Source organism: Brassica napus, chromosome A2 (genome assembly GCF_020379485.1).
Source record: "Brassica napus cultivar Da-Ae chromosome A2, Da-Ae, whole genome shotgun sequence".
Lineage (NCBI taxonomy): Eukaryota > Viridiplantae > Streptophyta > Magnoliopsida > Brassicales > Brassicaceae > Brassica > Brassica napus.
In genome coordinates this window covers 22,150,124-22,173,957 of record NC_063435.1, presented here as the reverse complement: position 1 = coordinate 22,173,957, position 23,834 = coordinate 22,150,124, and the positions used below count along the sequence as shown (strand labels likewise).

The 23,834-nt window shown below is 27.6% G+C and overlaps 1 protein-coding gene and 1 long non-coding RNA gene across 3 annotated transcripts; one reads left to right on the top strand and one right to left on the bottom strand.

Moving 5' to 3' along the window:
• Positions 1 to 12,707: 12,707 nt before the first annotated feature.
• Positions 12,708 to 14,164, bottom strand: LOC125587904. Of its 2 annotated transcripts, none has more exons than XR_007324314.1 (4): positions 13,766 to 14,164; positions 13,508 to 13,664; positions 13,254 to 13,439; positions 12,708 to 13,085 (listed from the first exon to the last, which is right to left on the bottom strand). It is a non-coding gene; the product is annotated as an uncharacterized LOC125587904 (long non-coding RNA). The 2 variants fall into 2 exon arrangements; XR_007324316.1 differs by having other exon boundaries at positions 12,709 to 13,085; positions 13,254 to 13,432.
• Positions 14,165 to 21,765: 7,601 nt separating this feature from the next.
• On the top strand, positions 21,766 to 23,647 carry LOC106381882 (probable serine/threonine-protein kinase PBL19). The gene is made up of 4 exons (XM_013821824.3): positions 21,766 to 22,349; positions 22,431 to 22,682; positions 22,856 to 22,978; positions 23,113 to 23,647. Exons 1-4 carry the CDS (start codon positions 21,984 to 21,986, stop codon positions 23,509 to 23,511), a joined length of 1,140 nt encoding a protein of 379 aa, XP_013677278.2. The 5' UTR covers positions 21,766 to 21,983; the 3' UTR covers positions 23,512 to 23,647.
• Positions 23,648 to 23,834: the final 187 nt, after the last annotated feature.

Here is a 23,834-nt window from a genome sequence, read left to right as displayed (position 1 = left end):
TATATAATTTCAAACTGATTCACAATTTCCGTATGGTCAAAACTACAACAAACCGCTACCATGTTGTGACCAACGTCAACACCGTTATTACCAAGCTGGAAGCACGATTGACATGCAACTACTATGTTTTTAAAGATTTTAAAACCATAATCCGAGGCCTTGCCCATCCCAAGTTCTGCATAGGTATTGTGTCTTGCATTAACTTATCTTTAATTATTTACAGTCTACAAAATCAAACTAAGTTTTGGTCTTTTACTTCGTAAATTTGAGTTGCGGTTTGCTTATACGTGTAGACATCTATGGATCTTTGGTGTTTGTTGGGAACCTTGAATTTGTTGAAGTTGCTGCTGGTATTGTGAAACCTAAAACGGTTTTTAGCTTAATAAATCCAGAGTAATTTTTCTCACATTTATACAGTTCAATTGTTAAATCTAACTTTGTTAGATTTTATCATAATCTGACACTGTTTAACTACATCAATGGCAGGTACAGTCCTATTAATTGTGTTGCATATGGAACTACTGCTGTTGAATTACTAACTTATTGGAATTCAAGGAAAGCAAATGTTGTTTTGTGTGTGTTAAGTGTTTGGCAAATTGAAAGGGACGAAGGTAATAATATATAGCTTTATATTACAATGTATATAACTCTTACCTTTTCATTGTTTAAGTTATTAGTTTTCAATTTGAAATCGGTAGGTGGATTCAGATTCATGACCAATATTGAAGGTTTTTCGAAGATTGTATTTGAGCCTAACATTCCAGAGATTGAAGAATTTAGGAAAAAGTGAGTAGTACTTTACATTTGTACTAGAATAAGACCCGCGCCTTGCGCGGGATTAAGTTATTATTTTTATTATATTTTGGAGAATGAAACAATAGTTTGGCTTCATTTGGATTACGGGTGTTCAATCCGGATATCGGGTTGGTTTCGGTTCGGTTCGGTTTTTTCGGTATTTGGTTAGTAAAATATAACTACTATTCTAAATCCATATTTATTTTGACTTTAGTCTTTCACATACTTTTGAAAGATTTCAACTGGACGACTAAATTGATCAGCCAATCTTGTTGCTTTAAATCATTAGTGTTTATATATATATATATATTATTTAGTTTGAATATTTATTAAATAAAAATTCATAAATCATTTGTAACTTATTATAACAAAAAAAATAATCTATTGATCACAAAATTTTCAGAGTGGGAATATTCAAATTTCTAATAATATATATACGTTTTGAAAAATTCAAATATAACATATAAGAAAAAATATAAATGTTTTTATTATATATTTAATGTGATTTTTAATATCTTTCAATAATATAAAATTAAAAAAAAAAGAACTAAGATACCAAAATTGTTATCAAATATTTATTATTCATAATAATTAATTTTCATATATACGTTAATCATATTAGGTAATTTCGTAGCTTCTAATTAAGGAAAGTGCAAAAAAAAATTTGGTAGATTATTTATCAATTCGATAGTTAGTTTAATAAAAAATATAATGTAAGTCAAGATGGACCAACCTATTTTTCTAAGAATAGTATGTTTTATATAGTCATTTATTAAATGAGAATTTATAATCATACAGTTCTATGATTATTCATATCATTTTATAACTGAATATTTAAATCATCGATAACAAAATTTTCAATGTGAAATCTTTAATAAGTTTATAATTTATAAATATTTTTGAAAATTCATTGAAAGTTTTAATATTAAAATATTTATGTAATCTTATGGTATATAGTATAATCTATATATATATATGTTTTATTATTAAATGATATTTTTTACTCATATGGTTTTAAAATAATGTGTATCTTCTTATAATATTAAATAAAAGTTCATATTAATACAATTTTATGATCATTTGTAACTTATTATGACAAAAAAAATAATCTATTGATCACAAAATTTTCAGAGTGGGGATCTTCAAATTTCTAATAATTTATAGACGTTTTGAAAAATTCAAAATATAACATATAAGAAAAATTAAAAATGTTTTTATTATATATTTAATGTGCTTTTTAAATATATTTTAATAATATAAAATTAAAAAAAGAACTAAGATACAAAAATTGTTATCAAATATTTATTATTCATTATAATTAATTTTCACATATACGTTAATCATATTAGGTAATTTCGTAGCTTTTATTTAAGGAAAGTGCAAAACATTTTTTGGTACGTTATTTATCAATTCGATAGTTAGTTTAATAAAAAGTGTAATATAAGTTAAGATGGACCAACCTATTTTTCTAGAAATAGTATATTTTGTATAGTTATTTATTAAATAAGAATTTATAATCATACGGTTCTATGATCGTTCATATCGTTTTATAACAAAATATTTAAATCATCGATAACAAAATTTTCAATCTGAAATCTTTAATAAGTTTATAATTTATAAATGTTCTTGAAAATTCATTGAAAGTTTTAATATTAAAATATTTATGTAATCTTATGGTATATAGTGTTTAATATATATATATATATTTATTATTAAATGATATTTTTTACTCATATGGTTTTAAAATCATGTGTATCTTCTTATAATAAAAATGTTAAACCATTGATCATTAATTTTTAACATAATAATTTTAATAGTTTTAGTCATTTATTGTCGTTTTTAAAAATTTAAAATATAACATATACGAAAAAATCTAAATTTTATTTTTATAGCTAATTTGATTGTTTAATTTATTTTAATAATATAAAATTAAACAAAAAATGATGAAGGAGATATACATTGTTATCAAATCTTTATTATTAAACTCATTAATTGTCATATATATATTAGTCATTTATGGTAATTCCGTAGGTTTTATTTAAGGAAAGAAAATATCATATCATATCATTATATCATATAGTTTGACCAACTTATGTATCTAACAACATATACAAATCGAATGTGGACCTACTTATTTTTCAATTGAATGTAATTGACTACCTAATTGAGTGCCACCTATGCATTGGGGCCTCTTTTAATTAATACAAAATTGAGGTTACATCTTTTAAAATGTTCCTCAATTAATATATAAGGGATACCGATAAAGGAAGCTAACCCATAAAAGTGATTTTACATTTCCTTTTTAAAAATTTTAATATTTTGCAGGATTCCACCTCATGCCTATTGACGACTTGCACGAAGACAGACAGTATGACAAGGATGTTTGGTTTTTTTAAATTTACGCAGTTTTCTACAAGACTTTACATTTTTTTATTTGTTTCTTTTTCTGCTCTATTATGGTTTTCTTTTAAACTATGCTAATGTGCTTTACTACCTATTCGTTGTCTTATGAATAATATTATTTCGTGTTTCTAAAACATCTAAGTTATATTTACACTTGATATCTTTGTTCACTTTTCAAAAAATATATAGTTATGGATAGTTATACTCCTAATCTCATAATTTTGTATTTAATGATTTCGTGTCAAGTTCATAACCCAATCACAAACATGTATGCTTTCGGAAGCTAACCTTGAATCAAGTTGAACAAAGGTTCTTCACAATGCGCGGACAGTTGTGAGGCAATATTTCATCGTTACGAATTCTGTATGCCTCGCTTTGTTAATGGCGTTAAAATTGTCTGCATTACATTACTCTCGATTCATATTTTAGGATTAATTAACAAATAGAACTTACCAAAAGGTTTTGTTGCCTGCTTAAATCAGCATAGGATCCGCTTTATTATTTAGTTGTTCAGTGTATCCACTTTCTTCAACCGACTCCTTTTTTCCAGATAGAAACACCCAGATATCCCCTTTACAAGCATCACATAATCGATCTTCTGTGCAACAAAGAAGATAACAAATATAAAACCTGCATCCATATCAATTGGGATTTTGCAATTCGATGTATATAGCCGAAAATTATTTTGCGTTGTTTCAAAACCTCAATCTAATACATGTCCGGGTTATCTACATCTTACAAGGACAGAGTGGAAGCAGGGAATATGAAATTTCCAGAATCAATACGCATTTCAATATCAGATCCGAAAACTATCATAACTAATTTTTTATTGGGAAATGGAGACTAACCTTAGCGCGTTCCATCTTGATCGAAGAAGCGAATTTCCTGATGTATAGATAGTCGGACAGTAAAAAGTCGAACCTTGATCTGCTATCTGGGATGTTAGATAGTCTATGAAGAAATTTTGCGGACGAATGCGAGAGAAGAAATAAAAAAAACCGACAAAATGAGTGAGGAAATGATGCATCGTAGCTGGATTTACTTTAGAGGATATGATTCAGACTTTATGATTTTGGGCTCCATTTATTAAAAATGGATGCATTTTTTTAGCTCATTATCTCAGAAAAGGCCATTGAGATCCGATCAAATAAACTCACTAAAAGGCCTTTGGCCCATCAGTCCCCTCAGTCAGTTCAATAACCATATCACATAAAAATATTCTTCATCTTGCCCATTATGGTTAAATAAAATAACCAATTAGAACCAAAATGTAATCTGTCGATAAAACAAACTATCAAAACATTGAATCATGTCCAGTTTAACAAATCTCAACTTCATTGCCTAACCCCGCGCAAGGCGCGGGTCTTATCCTAGTCATATTTTAAATATTGTTCTCTTTTAGCCAGCTTATCAGAAAATTCACATTATTTTCGAGAGGATGTTTGGCAAGTCTAACACAGCTGGAATTCAAAATGAAAATACGCTTATTCTTTCTAGAAATACACTATTTGTGGAATATTTTTTTTTGAAACTCTTTTCTTGTGGGGTATATTATGATCCAAATGATTATATGATCTTTTTTATTTAAGATTAGAGACCAATTTGATTCTGCAATAGTTACTCGAAATAAGGTTACTCTTATCTTCCGATCAAGCAGGAAGACGACAAATACAGACGGTCAAATTCTTTAAGTGTGTACTTTGTGAAAAAGGATTGAACATACTAGTAAAAGTAAGGGGAAAGAAGTAGGGTGCATCAAATGTCTTCCGAACTATTTATTTGTTCTATATATCTCTGAAATAAAAATTTCAGACCTGGTTCTTCATAAGAAAAAATTAAATACTTATATTTCTCTGAAATCAAAATTCGAAACCTATATGCCCAAAAAATTGGATTACTTAGTAAAACCGAGACTAAATAAATCTGATTGTAAACCAATAGAAGACAAGTTAGCCTATAAACCAAAATTAAATTTCGACACCACATTAAATCTCATCAACCAAAATCATGCGTATGGTTCTCCTCTGCACATGTCTCTCAGTAAATTATATTTTATAAACAAGCAAGCAACATGGGGTTACCAATCTCACTTTATCATGTATCCTAAAATCATAGTCCACACGGACTCATGAGTTTAAGCTCACGATCAGATGTAACATCTATAACAATTTGATGCAGCACACTTGATGTAAATCAGTTGGTATAATGGTATTTGATGCAACATTCATCGGTTATATACAATATCTAGTTTCAAAACACATCAACAAAATTGAACCTTGACTTAAGTTCTCCCAAACAGATGTACCAGATATACTCTAGAGCTATAAAGATATGTATGTATGACGTCATACAATACAATGTTGATGTAAGTTTGTTTGACTGAAATATCATGAATGACATTTTACAGTTCTCACAAAATTTATTGACATAATATGTGAATTTTATATTAAGTAAATGTTTTTTCTTCACATTAACTAAATTTGGATCATGAAGGAGAAATACATATCAAGGAGATAAAGTAAATTATTATAAATTATAATTGGTAAAAGCAGTTCAAAACTACAAATTATATATTAAAACAATAAAAACTACACCAAAATATCAAAACAAAGATCTCAAATGTTATAGAATCGACCGAAATGCCTGTAGAATTTTCGATAAGATACTTGTACTCAAGTTTTTTTTTAGAGAACCGGTAGGTTACGTTAATATTAAACTTTTGGTTGAACTTATCACCGCGAAACTTTCTACTAGTGAGTGTAGGATCTTTAAAATGGTAATTGGTCATGAAATTAGTTGATCGTACAACTCAATAAATAATTGTTCTTGGTTAAGAGTCTATTTAAAATTGTCTCTCTCAATAGATTTACAAAATTTCAATCATTTACCTATATATTAACTATTTTAAAACATAAAAAAATTATTAACTACTTATCCGTGCTAATATTTATGTAGGAAGATTTATATATTCTTCCTTAGAAAATGTTGTGTTTTATCAGCGATTAGACATCATGCTTATAATTTTAAAATGACAAAATAGTATTAATGTGAGCTATATAGTTTGAACTAATCATTGTACATTATTTATAAAATTAGATAAATATGTTTTAAGGTAAGTGTTTGTAACAAAACTATTTATTGGCCAAAAAAAAAAAAACAGATCAACACCACCAAATGTTAGCGGATGATATCTACATGCAAATCTTCCGTTTTTTCCATAAAAAGACAAAAATATTGAACTGCAGATCTCCTGCTTGAACAGCTTTTAAAAACAAAAGAACAAAACATTTTTCCAGCCACTGTTCAGCCACTTTATGGCCATTATATACGCTTGTCTGAAAGAGATAGTCATTAAATCATTATAAAAAGTTTTGTACATACAAGCATAATTTTGTGCCTAAATACTACAAAATTACATTTAATTTTGATGTTAATATATAATAATGATAAAGGAATTTTGTATATTTAGATATCAAATTTTAGATGTATGCATATATTATATATATGGCATATATCTTAGTTTTTTGACTTTTTCATAAGGTATATACATAACGAGAAACATATATCAACTTAACATATATGCATCTGAAGTTTGATGCCATATATTATATCATCATATATGATATATATTCCTTAGAATATCAGCTTGATAAAATATATATATATATATAACTATGTGATACACATCATAAACACACACACACACACACAGATATATATATTGAAAACTCCAATCATCATATAAAATGACTAAGTCTGTTTTTTGTGCTGTCTTTATCATCTTTATTCTAGGTTTGTTTGATGTTTAACCATCTTTAAAGTAATCTATTGTTTCTGCTGCAAAAAAAAAGAAACCGATACTTATATGTTTTTAAATGATGTTTTTTTACAGGATTTATGGCGAATGAGATTCAAGGACAGCTAGGAAAGCTGTGTAAAGAGCCTTTACCACAAACAGATTGTGGTGCCGGCTCATGTGGTGCTCTGTGCCGTCAATTAAAGCATGGAACTGGCCACTGCCTTCGGGGATCCGAAGGAAAATATGTGTGCTTCTGTTATTTTAAATGCCTTTCTTGAATTTTTGTTTCACTCTCTAAAATGGTATCTCACTTTAATGATAAAATGAAAAAAAAGCACGCTTCTGTTTTTTTTATTTTGTAAATCTTCTTCTTGAATTTTTGTTTCACTCTCTAAAATGGTATCTCACTTTAAAGATAAAATAAAAAAATATGAGAAAGAGCAAAAAAGTATAATAAAAAGTATCTCATTCGAGAAATTACCAAGGTTTTTGTTTAAAATTTTAATTCTGTAGGTTTTATTATAAATTAATTAATATTATAAAATATTAATATTTTAGGAATAAAAATTATAATTGAAAAAACAATAGATATGCTGTAAAATGTGTTTTCCCATGATTTATCAATTAATCAGTTACTAGATGTTTCTCCGCGCATACGGACATAAACATTTTATAATTATTTATTAATGCATGCATTACTAATTAAAAAACTATAATGATAATTATTATTTATGTTTTCATTTGAAAATGCTTACAAATTATAAAAAAAATTGAAAATTTCTTGGTACACTATATTCGTTAGATAGAAATAAATCTAAAAATCACTCAATATTTTTTTCAATTATATAAAATTAAGAATTATGTACTTTACCATGATTTAACAATTAATCAGTTATTGAGGGATATAATTAAAATAAAATAATCTAGTATGACTTTTATTTTCTTAAAATTACAGCACCAGTTCCTACACTTACTAAATTTTGTGACATAAGTCTTACATTGATCAATAATCAATTCTCTTCTCTTTTTTTTTTTGAGAAAGAATCAATTCTCTTCTTTCACCCATATGCCTTAATTGATCAATATCTAAACTATTAAAACTGAAGTATATTTAGTACTTAACCTGATTTTTCCTAAATAATTATAATTCATGCCACTGTCTTAATAATAACTATCTATCTAAAAAAGTGTTTTATTATTTTTTTAAAGACGTAACCGTTTTTAACGAGACTTCCGCATGGTTCTCTTTCACTATGTTTAAAATAGATATTGATGCATGCCTTGAATGGTAGAGCATTAGCATTAACAGTAGCTGTATGCCGCAGGAGTTGTATGTGTTTTGCTAAACTGTTTAATAAGTTGATTGGTAGAGCAATATGAGTATGCTATTTAAAATGGGAAATTGCCACAAATAGCATATTTATAGTACTACTTTTCATGTTTACACTAACTATTTTTACCCTCACTTTAAATGAAGGGTAAAAGACAATTATACTCTTAGGGTTAACTAATCTAGACTTAGGGTTTAGAGTTGAAGGGTGGAGTAGAGTTTTTGGAATGTGAAATTTAGGATTCTAATAAATATATAAATATATACTTAAAAAATATATAAAATTTTTTTAAAAAAATAGTTTCAAACATAATTTTCGTTTTTCAAAAAGAAAATTGAAAAAAAAATAAAAACAAATTCGAAAAAAATAAAATTCAATAAAAAAATTATAAAAAAGTTTGAATTTGAAAAAGTATAATTCGAAAACATAAAAAAAATTTACTTTTTTTATTTTTTTATTTATTTTTTATTTATTTTTTTTTTATTTTTTTAATTTAAATAATAATTTATTATATATATAAATAACAATGACATAAGAGTCTTTTGTCACTTAATAAAGAAGGTATTTTTGAAAATGTCTCCTTAACGGTGGTAAAAATGAAAAGTGGTACCATGTAAGTGGTAAACATGTAATTTCCCCATTTAAAATTATTACAAAAATTAGTATATAATATATCATATATTTATTTTTAATGAATATATTTATAACATATATATATATATATATTAACATATAAAATTAAAAAAGATATATAATTAATTTTTTTAATAATTTAAAAGTTATGTTTATATCAAAAAATATCATTTTAAAATAAATCTTGCAATTAAAATATCTATTTTAAAAAATAATTTTCAAATTTAAAATACATTAAATTATACAAATTAAATTAGAAAAATAATTATATTTTAAATGTGAAATACTATTTTTAAAAAAAATATTTTTTATCGTAAATGAATTGTAGAAATCAAAATTTTATTTTCTGGATATTAAAATAATTTTATGATATTATTAATTAAAATAAATGAATTAATTATAATTTTTTTTTAATTTATAAATTATAAATGCAAATGCTCTTCTAAAAGTTTCATATGAGAGCATTGGCGATAGAGTATTTGAAAATCATTAGCATTTAATAAATGCTTCTCTAAATGATTTTCTAACAATTGTTGATTGGATAATGTTGAGTAAAATGTTAATGCTAATGCTCTACCAATCAAGTTCGTAGTAATTGATTCCAGAGCAAGGAACTTCTTTGTTGTGATGGTTCTCTATATACATTAACTCACTACAAGTGTAATAATATAATTTTTTTTTGGTGCAAAGTGTAATAATATAGTTTACATAATATATTGACCAAAAACAAGTTATTTAGTTTTCTGTGTACATTGACTCATTGACATTTTATTGTTTTTACATCCAAGATCAAGATCAAAATGGTTTATAAAAATCATTTTTGTTTATATATTACACATAAAATAATTAAAAAACGTAAGTTTCAGTAGACAATTGGTTCATATATTGTTTCAGATAAAGTTACACAGATTTATTAATAAATCAAGCCTAATTAGATATCAAAATATGAATTAACAAATTGTTCAAACAGCCTAAAATATGGAAAACCAATTTAAATTCCTAACATATTCCTAAAATTTAGATGATTGGCTAAGGAAACAAACAAATCAAATAATTTGTATATATATTAGGCGTGATTCACTCCTATACTACTTCCCTTTTTATAAATCTTTAGGAATATATATACTATATGATAATCGGCACCTTGCGTGAAGTGAATTTTAATAATATGTTATAAACAATACACTAGATCATGATCCACGCTTTGCAAGCGCGGATTATTTTATGATGAAAATTTTCACTAATAATTAATAAATATTTTGTTAATTTGTAAGAATTTTGTTTATTTGAATTTTCTTTGCATTTAAATCAATGCTTTTAAATTTGACCCGAATCCGCGGTCAAATCGGTTAATCCGGTGATTCGATAATTCAATTTAGGTTTTAAAAATATCCATATTTATAAAAATCACTATATCCGAGACTAACCAATTGAACCGATGGATACCCGATATGTTAACATATCAAATTTGATTTAAATTGCTATAGTTTCATAATTTGTCACCTTATAATCCAAATTTTAAAGTTTATTGTCTTACAATTTTATTAAATTATGACATTTCTACAAAATTTTGATAGAGAAAAAAAAGATATAATTAACAACTATAAATGTCTTGATCATATTACTCCATTTTATATAACTTAATTAATTTTATTATGACATTAATTTTATTGAATTGTTATCTTACTTAAATAAATGATAGAACCATTATGTAGTAAATATAAATAAAATAACTAGATTTTGACCCGCGCTTTCAAAGCGCGGGTTTATTTTTGTTTTTTTTTTCAATTGACAAATATTTAGTAAATGTCACATTTTTATATATTTTTGTTTTATTTTATTAAAAATTCTATTTAGGTTTTAAAAATATCCATATTTATAAAAATCACTATATCCGAGACTAACCAATTGAACCGATGGATACCCGATATGTTAACATATCAAATTTGATTTAAATTGCTATAGTTTCATAATTTGTCACCTTATAATCCAAATTTTAAAGTTTATTGTCTTACAATTTTATTAAATTATGACATTTCTACAAAATTTTGATAGAGAAAAAAAAAAGATATAATTAACAACTATAAATGTCTTGATCATATTACTCCATTTTATATAACTTAATTAATTTTATTATATTTGTTTTGTGTAATTTTTCTTGTTAATCATTTATATTATAATCGCTTTAAATTTTTTTTGTTAACAATTAGTACTAAGCATTTTTCTTTAGATAACATATATTTTGAACATTTTTTTCATAATTATTTTTGTTATTATAGTTATTGTACACTGTATAATGTTTCTATATTTATTTTTTATGTAATGGCTATTATTGAATTGTTATCTTACTTAAATAAATGATAGAACCATTATGTAGTAAATATAAATAAAATAATATGTTAATTTAATTTATTTATCATTGATTGAAATATTTTGTAGTATTTAAACCTGTAAAATTAAGTTTTATTTATTTTCGTTTTTTATAAATTTTTTGAATATTTTTTTTATTATTTAATTTATTTAAATATTTGGTTATTAAAAAGATAAGTTCTAATATTTTATATTGTTTGGACATAAGACCAATTATAGTGTTGTTTGGGAAAATGGATAATAGTATAAACAAATGACTATATTGTTTGGAAACATTGATTGTAGTATAAGGAAAAGAATATTAGTGATTTAATATAGGTTTAACTATAAAGTAGGAAGATATATTTAATTTAAAAACTTATAAAATAAATGTTAGGTCCAACACAATGTTTCTGTTTTAATAATATAGATATTTTCTTATCAATAACCTTTTTTTACATATGATTAGGGATTGACATTCTGATACCATTTGGTTCGGTTAGGTTCTATTATGTGCGGATCTTTGTGGGTTCGAATCTTTGCAGCTTCGGTTTGGGTTTAATTATTATGAATAATAAATATTTGATAACAATTTTGGTATCTTAGTCCTTTTTTTTAATTTTATATTATTGAAAGATATTAAAAAATCACATTAAATATATAATAAAAACATTTATATTTTTTCTTATATGTTATATTTGAATGTTTCAAAACGTCTATATATTAGGGCATCTTTAATGCAACACTAAAATTTACTCTATATTTTACTCTAAAATAGAGTAACTCTATTATAGAGTTGAATTTACTCCAATGGTTCACTCTATAATAGAGTTACTCTATAATAGAGTGGAATATAGAGTAACTAGGGTGAGCCCGCCCTACGGGCGGGATGTAAATTTATAAATAATAAAATAGTTCTAGCTCAATTTTATAAATTTTCATATATAAATAAAAAATCTTTGGTGTTTATATCTTTAACTATTAGGTTAGGTAAATTAATTATTCAGTTTTTCTAAATACATTACTTTTAGTGATAAATTTCAAATTTAAATTTTTTTTGATCTTTACTAATTTCTTTTCATGAAATGTAAAAACAGTTTAAACTTTTTTAAAGTTATAATAAGATGTAAATTTTTGTTACACCATGAAACAGTTATGAGGAAAAAGATTATTCTTCTTTACATATACAAATTATTTGATCTTTACTAATTTTTTTTCATGATAATATTTGTCTGTTGATTTATTGAATTAAAATAATTGCATAAGCATGGACCTCAAGTCCATTTTTAAAAAACCCTCTATTATTTTAATTTTAATGGAATAAAGATCGAGATTGAGGTGCCACTCTAGTATCCAGTTAGCTACTTTGTCAAGTTTATATAATCCTGCAGGTTTTAAAAATAAAGGTTAAATAGATGATATTAAGCAACATGGTATGTTTCCGTTACTCAATAATTTAAGATGGTCTCGTTACTATACAATAAAAATGTTGTTCAATCTATATGAAATTGATATTCACATGAAAATGTTTGTCATAGAACCATTACAAAGAGTGACCAGTCTAGTGGATAGAACAAAAAATTTGGGTGAACCCACTATAAACATAAAAGCATAGACTATTCTTCAGGTTAAGACATAGCACAGATATGATACAATAAATGTACTTGGAAGAGTGTCGTATTTGCAAGTAATCCTTTGTAATTATCATCACCTCGTTTGACTGAAACAACCAATGCTCACCGGATGCATCCCACGCTTTCTTATTGATTCCCTGGCTGGTTTGTCAGTTATGAAAACCACAACAACTTTAGCATATCGTGTCTTGCTTTAGCATATTGATCATGCTCTTCAGAGACAGAAATATGTTCATGACATGGACACAACAACTTTTGGATCCATTGGATCCAGACAAAAGCTCTCTAGTACAAACAAAAAAAGCATACCTGATAATCAGAAGGATTCGTTCATTAAGCCGCACGTTTTCAGACACATTACCACTGCAGAAAAAGACACGGTTCAGTGGATGTGAACGATTACCAAGAGGCGGCATGGGGTTTCCAGATCGCTCATTTCATGTCTTCACCGTGGTTGACTAAGGTCCGTACGGATCTCGAAGTAAAACCTATAATCTGAATGAAGTGGCTTAAATGCAAGTTCAAAACATGATGTTATCGAACAGAGATACTGATCCACTCACAGTGAGTTTGTTCTCCAGAGAGTTGTCGGACGCCGAGTTCTTCTCGAGATTCATCGTCAACGAATCAAATTCTCGATGGCTTCTATGCAACCTTTTTGCAGAGACTGATCTGAGTCTTTCGAGTTTCCATCCTAGTAGGACTGATCATAGCGCAATCCTGGTTCAAGCACAAACAACAAACATCAATATCAAATTTTTAAAAGCAGATAACTTGCAAGAGTTATTAGGATTTGTGAGATTCATGGGATGAAAGCTCACCTTTTTATAGCTTAAAATGCACCGCCTTTGCCGAGAGGTGCATTGAATGAGAAAACATGGTTGAATTAGCTTGATGGAGTTAAGAGATTGTTAATGGCAGTGAATCAATTCATCAAGTAACGGTTTCGGGTAAAGCAACGGAGACGAAACGATGGCACAAAGACAGATCGAACGTCATGACGATCCGTCTCAAATAACTCTCCCAAAAACTCCATTGTTGGAGATTACTCAGATGTCAACGAACAGGATGACTCCATTGTTGGTTTCAGAGAACATTTAAGAACATCATCTTCGAGGAAGAAGCTCGATGGTCACTGTTGCCGCCTAAGGAAGAGCTGCGAAGAACAATTTTTTTTTTACTTAGGGTTAGGGTTAGCGCGGAAAAGAGTTGGCTGGGCCAAAATCACGTTCTGAACAGAAGCCCAATATTATTGTACAGACACATAATGACAAAGGCCCAAGCGATACACAAACGAAGAATGCCGCGTTGTGGTGTTTTTACACGTGTCATCACGTCATGCAATGAATTTATGCGCTGGCAGCTGAGGTGGCTTCACCAGGAGGGATTCAAACCCTTTTTTATATATAAAGATCTTATTTTTTCACTCTATATTTAGAGTAAAAAGACAAGATTACTCTATATTCCACTCTATTATAGAGTAACTCTATTATAGAGTGAACCATTGGAGCAAATCCAACTCTATAATAGAGTTACTCTATTTTAGAGTAAAATATAGAGTAAATTTTAGTGTAGCATTGTAGATGGTCTAAAAATTTGAATATTCCCACTCTGAAAATTTTGTGATCAATAGATTATTTTTTTGTTATAATAAGTTACAAATGATCATAAAATATAACACATATGAATTTTTATTTAATAAATATTCAAACTAAATAATATATATATATATATATATATATATATAAACACTAATGATTTAAAGCAACAAGATTGGCTGATCAATTTAGTCGTCCAGTTGAAATCTTTCAAAAGTATGTGAAAGACTAAAGTCAAAGTAAATATGGATTTAGAATAGTAATTATATTTTACTAACCAAATACCGAAAAAAACCGAACCGAACCGAAACCAACCCGATATCCGGATTGAACACCCGTAATCCAAATGAAGCCAAACTATTGTTTCATTCTCCAAAATATAATAAAAATAATAATTTAATCCCGCGCAAGGCGCGGGTCTTATCCTAGTCTATGTTTAAAAAAAAAATCACGAGAAACATATAGCAACTTAATAAATCTGCATTTAAAGTCTGATAATATACGTAAATGGAAAATATGAGCTTGATGACGATATATAAATATGTGTGTATATGATTTACCACTACGCTCATTCTTTTTATATTTTGAGAACTCCAGTTATCATATAAAAATGATTAAATCCATATTTTGTGCTATCTTTATCATCCTTATTCTAGGTTTGTTTGATGTTTTACCATCGTTAAAGTAGTGTATTGTTTCCACGGCTTGTGTTAAAAAAAAAAAAACGTTTCCACTGCCAAACAAAGAAAATACTTATATGTTTTTTAATGTTTGTTTGACACTAGGGCTAATGCCGAATGAGGTTCAAGGAGACATGTGTGGAGAGGTTTTACGACAAGCAGACTGTGGTGCTCAGGGTGCTCGCTCCTGTGGCGCTCTGTGCGGTTATCTAGAGCGCGGAACTGTTCACTGCGTCCGGGTATCTGATGGAAAATTAGCATGCTTCTGTGTTTTTAAATGCCCTTCTTTAATTTTTGTTTCACTCTTTAAAACGGTATCTCACTTTTGAGATAATACGAAATATAAAAACACGATAAATGTTTTTTTGAGATAATACGAAATATAAAAACACGATAAGAATTTTTTTTAAAAAGTATCTCTCAAAAATTTGTTAGAAATTCCAGTGTCATATGTTGTTTTATAAATGATTAAATTCTGTTAAAAAATAACCATTAATAAAAAATATTAATACTTTAAGGATGAAAAACTTTAATTGAGAATTCCCCAATAAATATGCTTTAAAAATATAATTCTCCATGATTTAATTAGCCATTGAGAAATATAATTAAAAATAAAACTAATTTGTTATGACTAGTTTTCTTGAAATAAGTATGAATCGTATGACATAAGTCTTACATTGGTCAAGAATCAATCACTCTTCTTTCACACGTATACGTCTATTTCCCGTTACGCGATTTCTTCGTCTTCCTTTGTAAAAGTTTTCGATTTCCGGTTATAGTTTTTTTTGATATTAACAAAAGTTACAAATAAGGACAAAAACTTTACAAATATATATATAAATACATTTAATATAGGGCAATTCTCTTAAATAACCATTTTTAAGTTTTTATCACAAAAATAATCCTCAAAAAATAAAATGATCAAAATAGCACCTTTTTATTTTGAAACTTTTAATATTTATTTTTTATTTTTTTGATATTTGAAACTCCATCCCCAAAACCCACCCCTTAATTTCAAGATTAGTTAACCCAAGAGATATAAATACATATTTTACCCTTTAATAAAACTTCTTTTTGTCATTTTGCTTTTTAAAGGCTATTTTTGAGAAAATAAACTAAAAATGCTATCCAAAGAAATTTTTCTTTAATATATTATACAACACACACAGTATTACAATATTATATAACAAAAGATGATATAAATTTTATGTATAGTAAAACAACACACATACACATAAATTTTAGAAAATTACATATAAAATACCAAATTCTCAAGCATTGTTCATGTAATACTCTCATACTAGGATAAGACTTACGCCTTGCGCATGGTGAATTTATATGAAAATTATTTAAAAAATATTGTATGGAAATATAAAATTTATATTCTTGATCGAATTAATATTTTTGGCCCTTAAACAATTTTTTAAATTTTCTTTTGTTAATTACATAATTTGTTTATTGATGAGCTGATCCCAATTTTTAAAATATTTCAGGTCAAAAAATCACTTATTGCATAAGAACCTAACATTTAAGCCGAAGAATATCATGCCTAGTATTTGGTTACAATGAAACTATGCCAGCTCGGTTTTATATCATGATTTATCAATTTTAAAAGTTAATTACGATTATGAAAAGTTTACGTTCACGTGTCAATCCTATCTATCTTCACATTTTTGTGTCGTTTTTCATTTTGGTTATTGTGCGATATAAATATTGATTTTTGAGATTATTCTCATCTTTCGTTATTTTGTTTTGGCATAAGATTTAGAAATTATTTAAGATTTTTAATAATATTAAAGAGATACTTAGGTTAAGATCCGCGACTTGTACAGAATAAATATCTAATATTTATTATTTATTTTATGTTCTTCTACATATTATGAAATAATTAAATAATAATTATATATTAAATAACTAAGAAATCAATTACTATTATGTAATAAATTGGTGTGCGCATATAAATCAAACGACCGCTCTTGTTTATTCGCAATCATTTTAGGGTAAATAAATCAAAACAATCAATCTTATCTATCGTATATGATATATAATTAAATTAAAATGATTTTAACATAGATATATAGTATAATTTTAATATGGATATATATTAAATGAGGTTTCTACTCATATGATTTTATGATTATTTGCATATTTGTGTAACAAAATTTTAAACCAACGATTTTTTAATGTGGAATGTTTAGTGGTTTTAATATTTATAATCATTTAAAAAAAACAATGAATATTTCAAAATTAAAATATTAACTTTTCAATATATGTTCAACGCGTATATCAAAATAGAAGTATGTATTTTCATATGATGTATAATTTAATTTAAACGATATATATATATATATTAACATAAACAACTATTAAAATAAAATTATTTATTCATATAATTTTATAATCATTGTATCTTATTATAGAAAAACAATTAAACCTTGATCACAAAAGTTTATGTGAGACTTTTAATAGTTTTAGTAATTTATACTCGTTTGAAAAAATCCAAATACAACATATACAAAAAAATCTAAATTTTTATTATATGATTAATGTAATTGTGTAATTTATTTTAGTAATAAATAATTAAACAAAAATGATAGAAAGTATACAGATTGTAACAAATATTTATTATTTTAAAATCATTAATTGCCTTATATATCTTAATCACATTAGGCAATTCAGTAATGATTTACTTAAGAAAAAAATATATAATAATTTCAATTTGATAAATGAATGGTCTATAATGGACATATTATATAATATAACATTCCCTAACAATTTAATTTTGGACTAAAAAAAATCAATTGATTCTCAAGCCGCCACGTAAGCAAAATTAACATTCCAATTACGTGACAACTCAACATGACATTTTTTTAATTATTACAAACTACATGTTATAACTTTTTAAATGTTTCTCTATGAATATATAGGGGATGTGCTCAATCAACACATTCCAAAGTGATAAATGAGGTTCCTTATTTTTAATTTGTAGATTACGAGCTAGAAATTATTAAAATCGAGTATGTTCATTACCGCAATTTGTAAGATATGTAATATTTAAATGTTTATGTAATTTGCTTTAATTTGTGCTAAGTTTGTAAAAGGGAATTTCATTTTTTTTTGTGGACTTTATTTTATGTATTTTTATATTGTGTGAACTTTATTTTAATGTTATGTAATATTTATCTTATTTTTATTTTTATTTTTTATTATTTATCTTATTTTAATTTATTTTGGTGTATTTAAGTTATTCTAAATTAAGTTTAGCATATGTATTTATGAAAAGAAATAACTATAAGGACCAAACAGAAAATAAAAGATAGTTTTGAGTTTGTGAATAGAAACCTCAAATTTGAGGTTTCACTATTCACAACTTCAAAATTTGAGAATTTGAAGTTGGGTTGGAATGACACAAAACCTTAAAATTCGAGGATTTAAGGTTGGATTGGAGATGCTTGTAGGTAGGGGTGGACTTTTGGGTTTGGATCGGATATTTTGGTATAGAAGCATAAAACCCGTTCGGGTATTTTTACACTTCGGGTCGGGTTCATGTACTTTTAGTTCAGATTCGGGTATTTTGGATATAACCGAAAAACCAAAGTATTTGATAATTTTTTTTTGAACTATTGATAAAAAAAATTAAAGCCACATAATTCTTGCAAAAAAAAAATTGTTACTTCTCTTGCTTTCGTTATGTAACAGATCAAAAGTAACAAGGGAAGCTCAATGGATGGAAACTACCCCTCCGTAAACGACTAGATGGTTCGAGGTGGCTCTGGTTGTTACAGTGATGGTGGTTATCGTTGATGACAACAACAACTAATGTCTCCGAAAAACTTTACATGGATCGTGAGAATAACAATATTTTAGAAAAGAAGATCTTGTAGGAAGAAAAGATGAGAGATGGGAGATGTAGATAGATGGTGCCTTAATCTCTCACGTTTAAGAAAGAGTACATATATATATATATGTGCACACGTTTAAGTTAGGAAAAATAATGATTTTGTATTGATTTTATATAATATTAATTAAACCAAAATCGGTTTAGAGAAACCATTCATTACATATTGGATGAAAGATGTATATTTGGGTTAAAGTATACATATGTTTGGATGACGTATTATTTCGAGTTTGGATATATCCGATCGGGTTCGGGTATCCAAACATGTTCAATAAAGAACCTGTTTGGGTATTTTGCTACTTCAGTTTAGATTCAGGTTCGGGTTCAGATTCGGATTTAGGTTTGGATTCAGGTTCGAGTATCGGATAAAATGCCCAGCCCTATTCTTAGGTGTAACCATTACTTAATAGCATCTCCAATGGAGAGTTCTATCCATTGGAGTAAAAAAAAATTGGATTGAATTTTCCATAAAATTATGAACCCAACACAATTACATATGCATATATAATATATATATATATATATGTGTGTTTTTAGGAATTCAATGGATACAACTTTCCATTGGAAATGCTCTTGTGATCCATCCTTGGTCTTTTCAAGTGAGGGAGCTGAGCACGTGGGCGCTCAATCAAAACATGACAATTTTTTCTTGTGCATCCAAAACATGACAATTAAGATCAAACTAGAATTTGACCCGCGCTTTAAAAAGCGCGGGATTAATTTTCTTTTAAAATTCTACAAATTTTTTAATTATAAGACTTTTTTAATTATAAGATTATGTGTGTTTTATATATGATAACTATATACATTTAAAATTTATTGATTGTTTATGTTATAATTATAGATATTAGATATGCTATAAAAAATTATATTTATATTTATGAAGTTATTTTTAAAGAAGTTAAGCTTTTAGAAAAAATATTGTATTAATTTTAATTTATTCTAAAGTATTATATTTATATAGTAAAGATATTTTCTTATTACATAATTTAATATTTTTTCCACATTTTATTTTTAATGATAATATTTTATTAAATTATTTAGATGCATATATTTGTTCCAATTATATAAAAACACTACTATATAAGTTGAAAAAATGAAAGATATTTCTCATTACATATTTTAATATTATTCTTTGCAGATTTTTTTTTCTTTGCAGATTTTAACTTTTAGTGATTATTTATTTATTTATTTGCTTAGATGCATATATTTGTTTCAACCATATAAAACTCAACTATAAAAATTGTAAAAAGGTAGTATTATGATTTTGTTATTTCTCAGAAATAGGAAATACACTACAAAAATACATATCAATTCATTTGTATCTCATAAATAAATTATATTAGTTTAATTTATTTATTACCCGCAAAATTAAGTATACTTCATATGATTAGAAATATCTAATTATTCAAAACAAAAAAAATCTGGTCGAAAAAAGAATTGTTATAGGTATGATAAATTTTTACCGAAATTAAATGCTAATAGTTAATTAGCATTTATGATTTTATTTTGGTTTGTAAAGAAAATTTATTTGTTACCATAAATATAAGATATCTCTATTATTTTTGTAAATATGATGAAAATCTAAAGGTAGAATCTTAAATTTTTAAAATAGGATTATGCTTTAATAGTATAGATTTTAGATGCACTCAGATTTTAGGATCCTGCTAAAATTGGATCCTGATTTAATAATATAGACTTTAATAGTATAGATTTTAGATGCAATCATTATGACATAGATACACTTAGATTCATGCATATATTCTTAGTTTTTGAATTTTTCTTAATACATTAACGAGAAAGATATAGCAACTTAAATATGCATTTAAAGTCTGATACATTCAGATATCGCACTATCATATATGGTATGTATTGATTTCCTAAAGATATACATAAATGGAAAATATGAGCTTGATGATGATATATAAATATGTGTGTACATATGATGTACACTACACTACGCTCATTCTTTTTATATTTTGAGAACTCCGGTTATCATATAAAAATGACTAAATCCATTTTTTGTGCTGTCCTTATCATCCTTACTCTAGGTTTGTTTGGTGTTTTACCAACTTTTAAAATACTCTACTGTTTCCGCTGCCAAAACAAATGATACTTACATGTTTTTAAATTGTATTTTTTTTTTGACAGGGCTGATGGCGAATGAGATTCAAGGAGACATGTGTGGAGAGGTTTTACCACAAGTAGATTGTGGTGCTGGCTCATGTGGCGCTCTGTGCCGTCAACTAAAGCACGGAACTCCTCACTGCGTTCGGGCATCTAATGGGAAATTAGCATGCTACTGTGTTTATCCTTGCACTTCTTGAATGTTTGTTTTACTATCTAAAACTTTAGGTATCTCACTTTTGAGATAAATACAAAATTGAAAAACACGATAAGAAATAATAAAGTATCTCTCGAAATTTGTTAGAAATTCCAGTAATATATGCTGTTTTATAAATGATTAAATTCCTTAAAGATAACCATTAATAAAAAAAACTAAGTTGATATGACTCTTGAAAATTACAGTACGAGTCCCTACACTTACTACCTAGTCTGAAATTGTCCTACATTGATCAATAATCAATCACTCTCCTTTCACACGTATACGTGTATTTCCCGTTACGCCATTTCTTCGTCTTCCTTCGTAAAAGATAAGGAAGAGACCGTCACGCTCTTTGACACTTTCCCATCTATAATTTTTCTCGACAAACAATCAATGTGAATGTTCCACTTGTTTTTCCTTACCTAAAGTTTCAATCTTTCTAACTCTCCCTTCTCTACAAAGAATAGTATAAATGTTCCCCTTGTTTTTCCTTACACAAAGTTTCAATCTTTTTTCTCTCTCTTCTCTCCTTGAGACATGAACTGTCTGTTCTTGTTCAAATCCAAGAAACCCGAACCCAGAAACAAACAAAAAGACAGAAGAAAAGCACAAAACTCAGCTCCAGAACTGAGGAACAAGAGCCAAACGCCGTCGTTTAACCTCCACAAACCGAGATCTTTGCCTTCTGGGCGAAGTATCAGAGACTTGGATAGAGAGAGAGAACAGAGTCTTAGGGTATTCACTTACGAAGAACTCAGTGAAGCCACTTGTGGGTTTAGCAGAAGGCTTAAGATCGGTCATGGTGGATTCGGTAATGTTTATAAAGGAAAGATTCCCACCACTGGAGATTCTGATCCTCCACTTGTCGTCGCCATCAAGAAACTCAATCCACAAGGTTTACAGGTAACTGAATTGAGAGATTGTTTTTTTTTTAATGAGTTTTGATGTTTTCTCTTTCTTCTGTGTTGTAATGGTGTGTATTAGGGTCACAAGCAATGGCTAGCAGAAGTTGAGTTTCTAGGGGTAGTGAATCATCAGAACGTTGTGAAGCTCTTAGGTTATTGCTCCGAAGATGGGGAGAACGGAATGGAGAGGCTTTTGGTTTATGAGTACATGTCTAATCGAAGCTTGGAAGAGCATCTATTCACGCGTGGAGCTCGCACGTTACCATGGAAACAAAGGCTTGAGATCATGCTTGGTGCAGCTGAAGGATTGGCTTATTTACATGAAGTTAAGGTGCAATTTTTAAACTGAAACAAAAACCCATTAGAGGTTTTAAAACAGATCCTATTGATTGTTCTTGATAATTTAGGACAGGCACAATGTGAACACATAAACCCATTAGGAATGAGACAGTTTTATGAACCGTTAATGAGTGGTGGATTCTTGTGGTATAATTGGTTGGGCAGGTGATATACCGTGACTTCAAATCCTCTAATGTGCTTTTAAATGATGAATTTTGTCCGAAATTATCGGACTTTGGGCTTGCAAGAGAAGGACCTCAGGGCGACAATACTCACGTCACAACTGCAGTAAGTATTAAACACTTCTTTTACCTTCTTGGGTTAATTGTGGTGTGCATTTGGTTATGGTTTTTACATAGTTTTAGATGAAGAATGGTTTGATAATGTCTTCTTCTTGATTTTTTTCTTGGTTCTCTTTGTAGAAAGTTGGAACACAGGGCTATGCAGCTCCTGAATACGTGCAAACAGGCCATTTGCGGTTAAAGAGCGATGTATATAGCTTTGGTGTTGTGCTTTACGAGATCATAACCGGACGTCGAACCATTGAGAGGAACAAGCCACCCGCTGAACGGAGACTATTGGAATGGGTCAAAGAGTATCCTCCTGATAGTCGACGCTTCAGCATGATCGTTGACCCGCGGCTACGCAATAACTATCCATCTGCTGGAACGAGGAGTTTGGCAAAATTGGCTGATATTTGCCTCAAAAAGAACGATAAAGAGCGGCCCACGATGGAGATTGTAGTGGAAAGATTAAAGAAGATTATCGAAGAGTGCGATAGTGGAGATTCTTATATAGCCGCGAGTAAAGAAAGTAGTTAGGTAAGAAGCAATAGTAGAGCCGCAGGACCTGTGGAGGGGAGTTTGAGAGGAGGTGTTAGTGTTAGAGAATGATTTTTGAGTTTGGAATATTTTTTGCATAGTGAATATTATACAAATAAGTTTTTTTTTCATCGAATATTATACAAATAAGTTAGTAAATGCAAATCATGAAGTAAGATGAATACTAGAAAAAATGAAGGAAAATGAATATATATGGAAATGATTTGTTACAAGTTATGTCTCATATAACTTTTGTTTCCATGAAAAGGTAAGAATCGCTACACTTTCAAATGATGGTTGTATTGAAATTCATTTGAATACTT

Coding starts and splice junctions, on each gene's coding strand:
- LOC106381882 (XM_013821824.3), top strand. CDS start 21,984: ATGAACTGTCTGTTCTTGTTCAAATCCAAGAAACCCGAACCCAGAAAC. Junction 22,350..22,430: donor TCAATCCACAAGGTTTACAG/GTAACTGAATTG, acceptor GGTGTGTATTAG/GGTCACAAGCAATGGCTAGC. Junction 22,979..23,112: donor ATACTCACGTCACAACTGCA/GTAAGTATTAAA, acceptor TTCTCTTTGTAG/AAAGTTGGAACACAGGGCTA.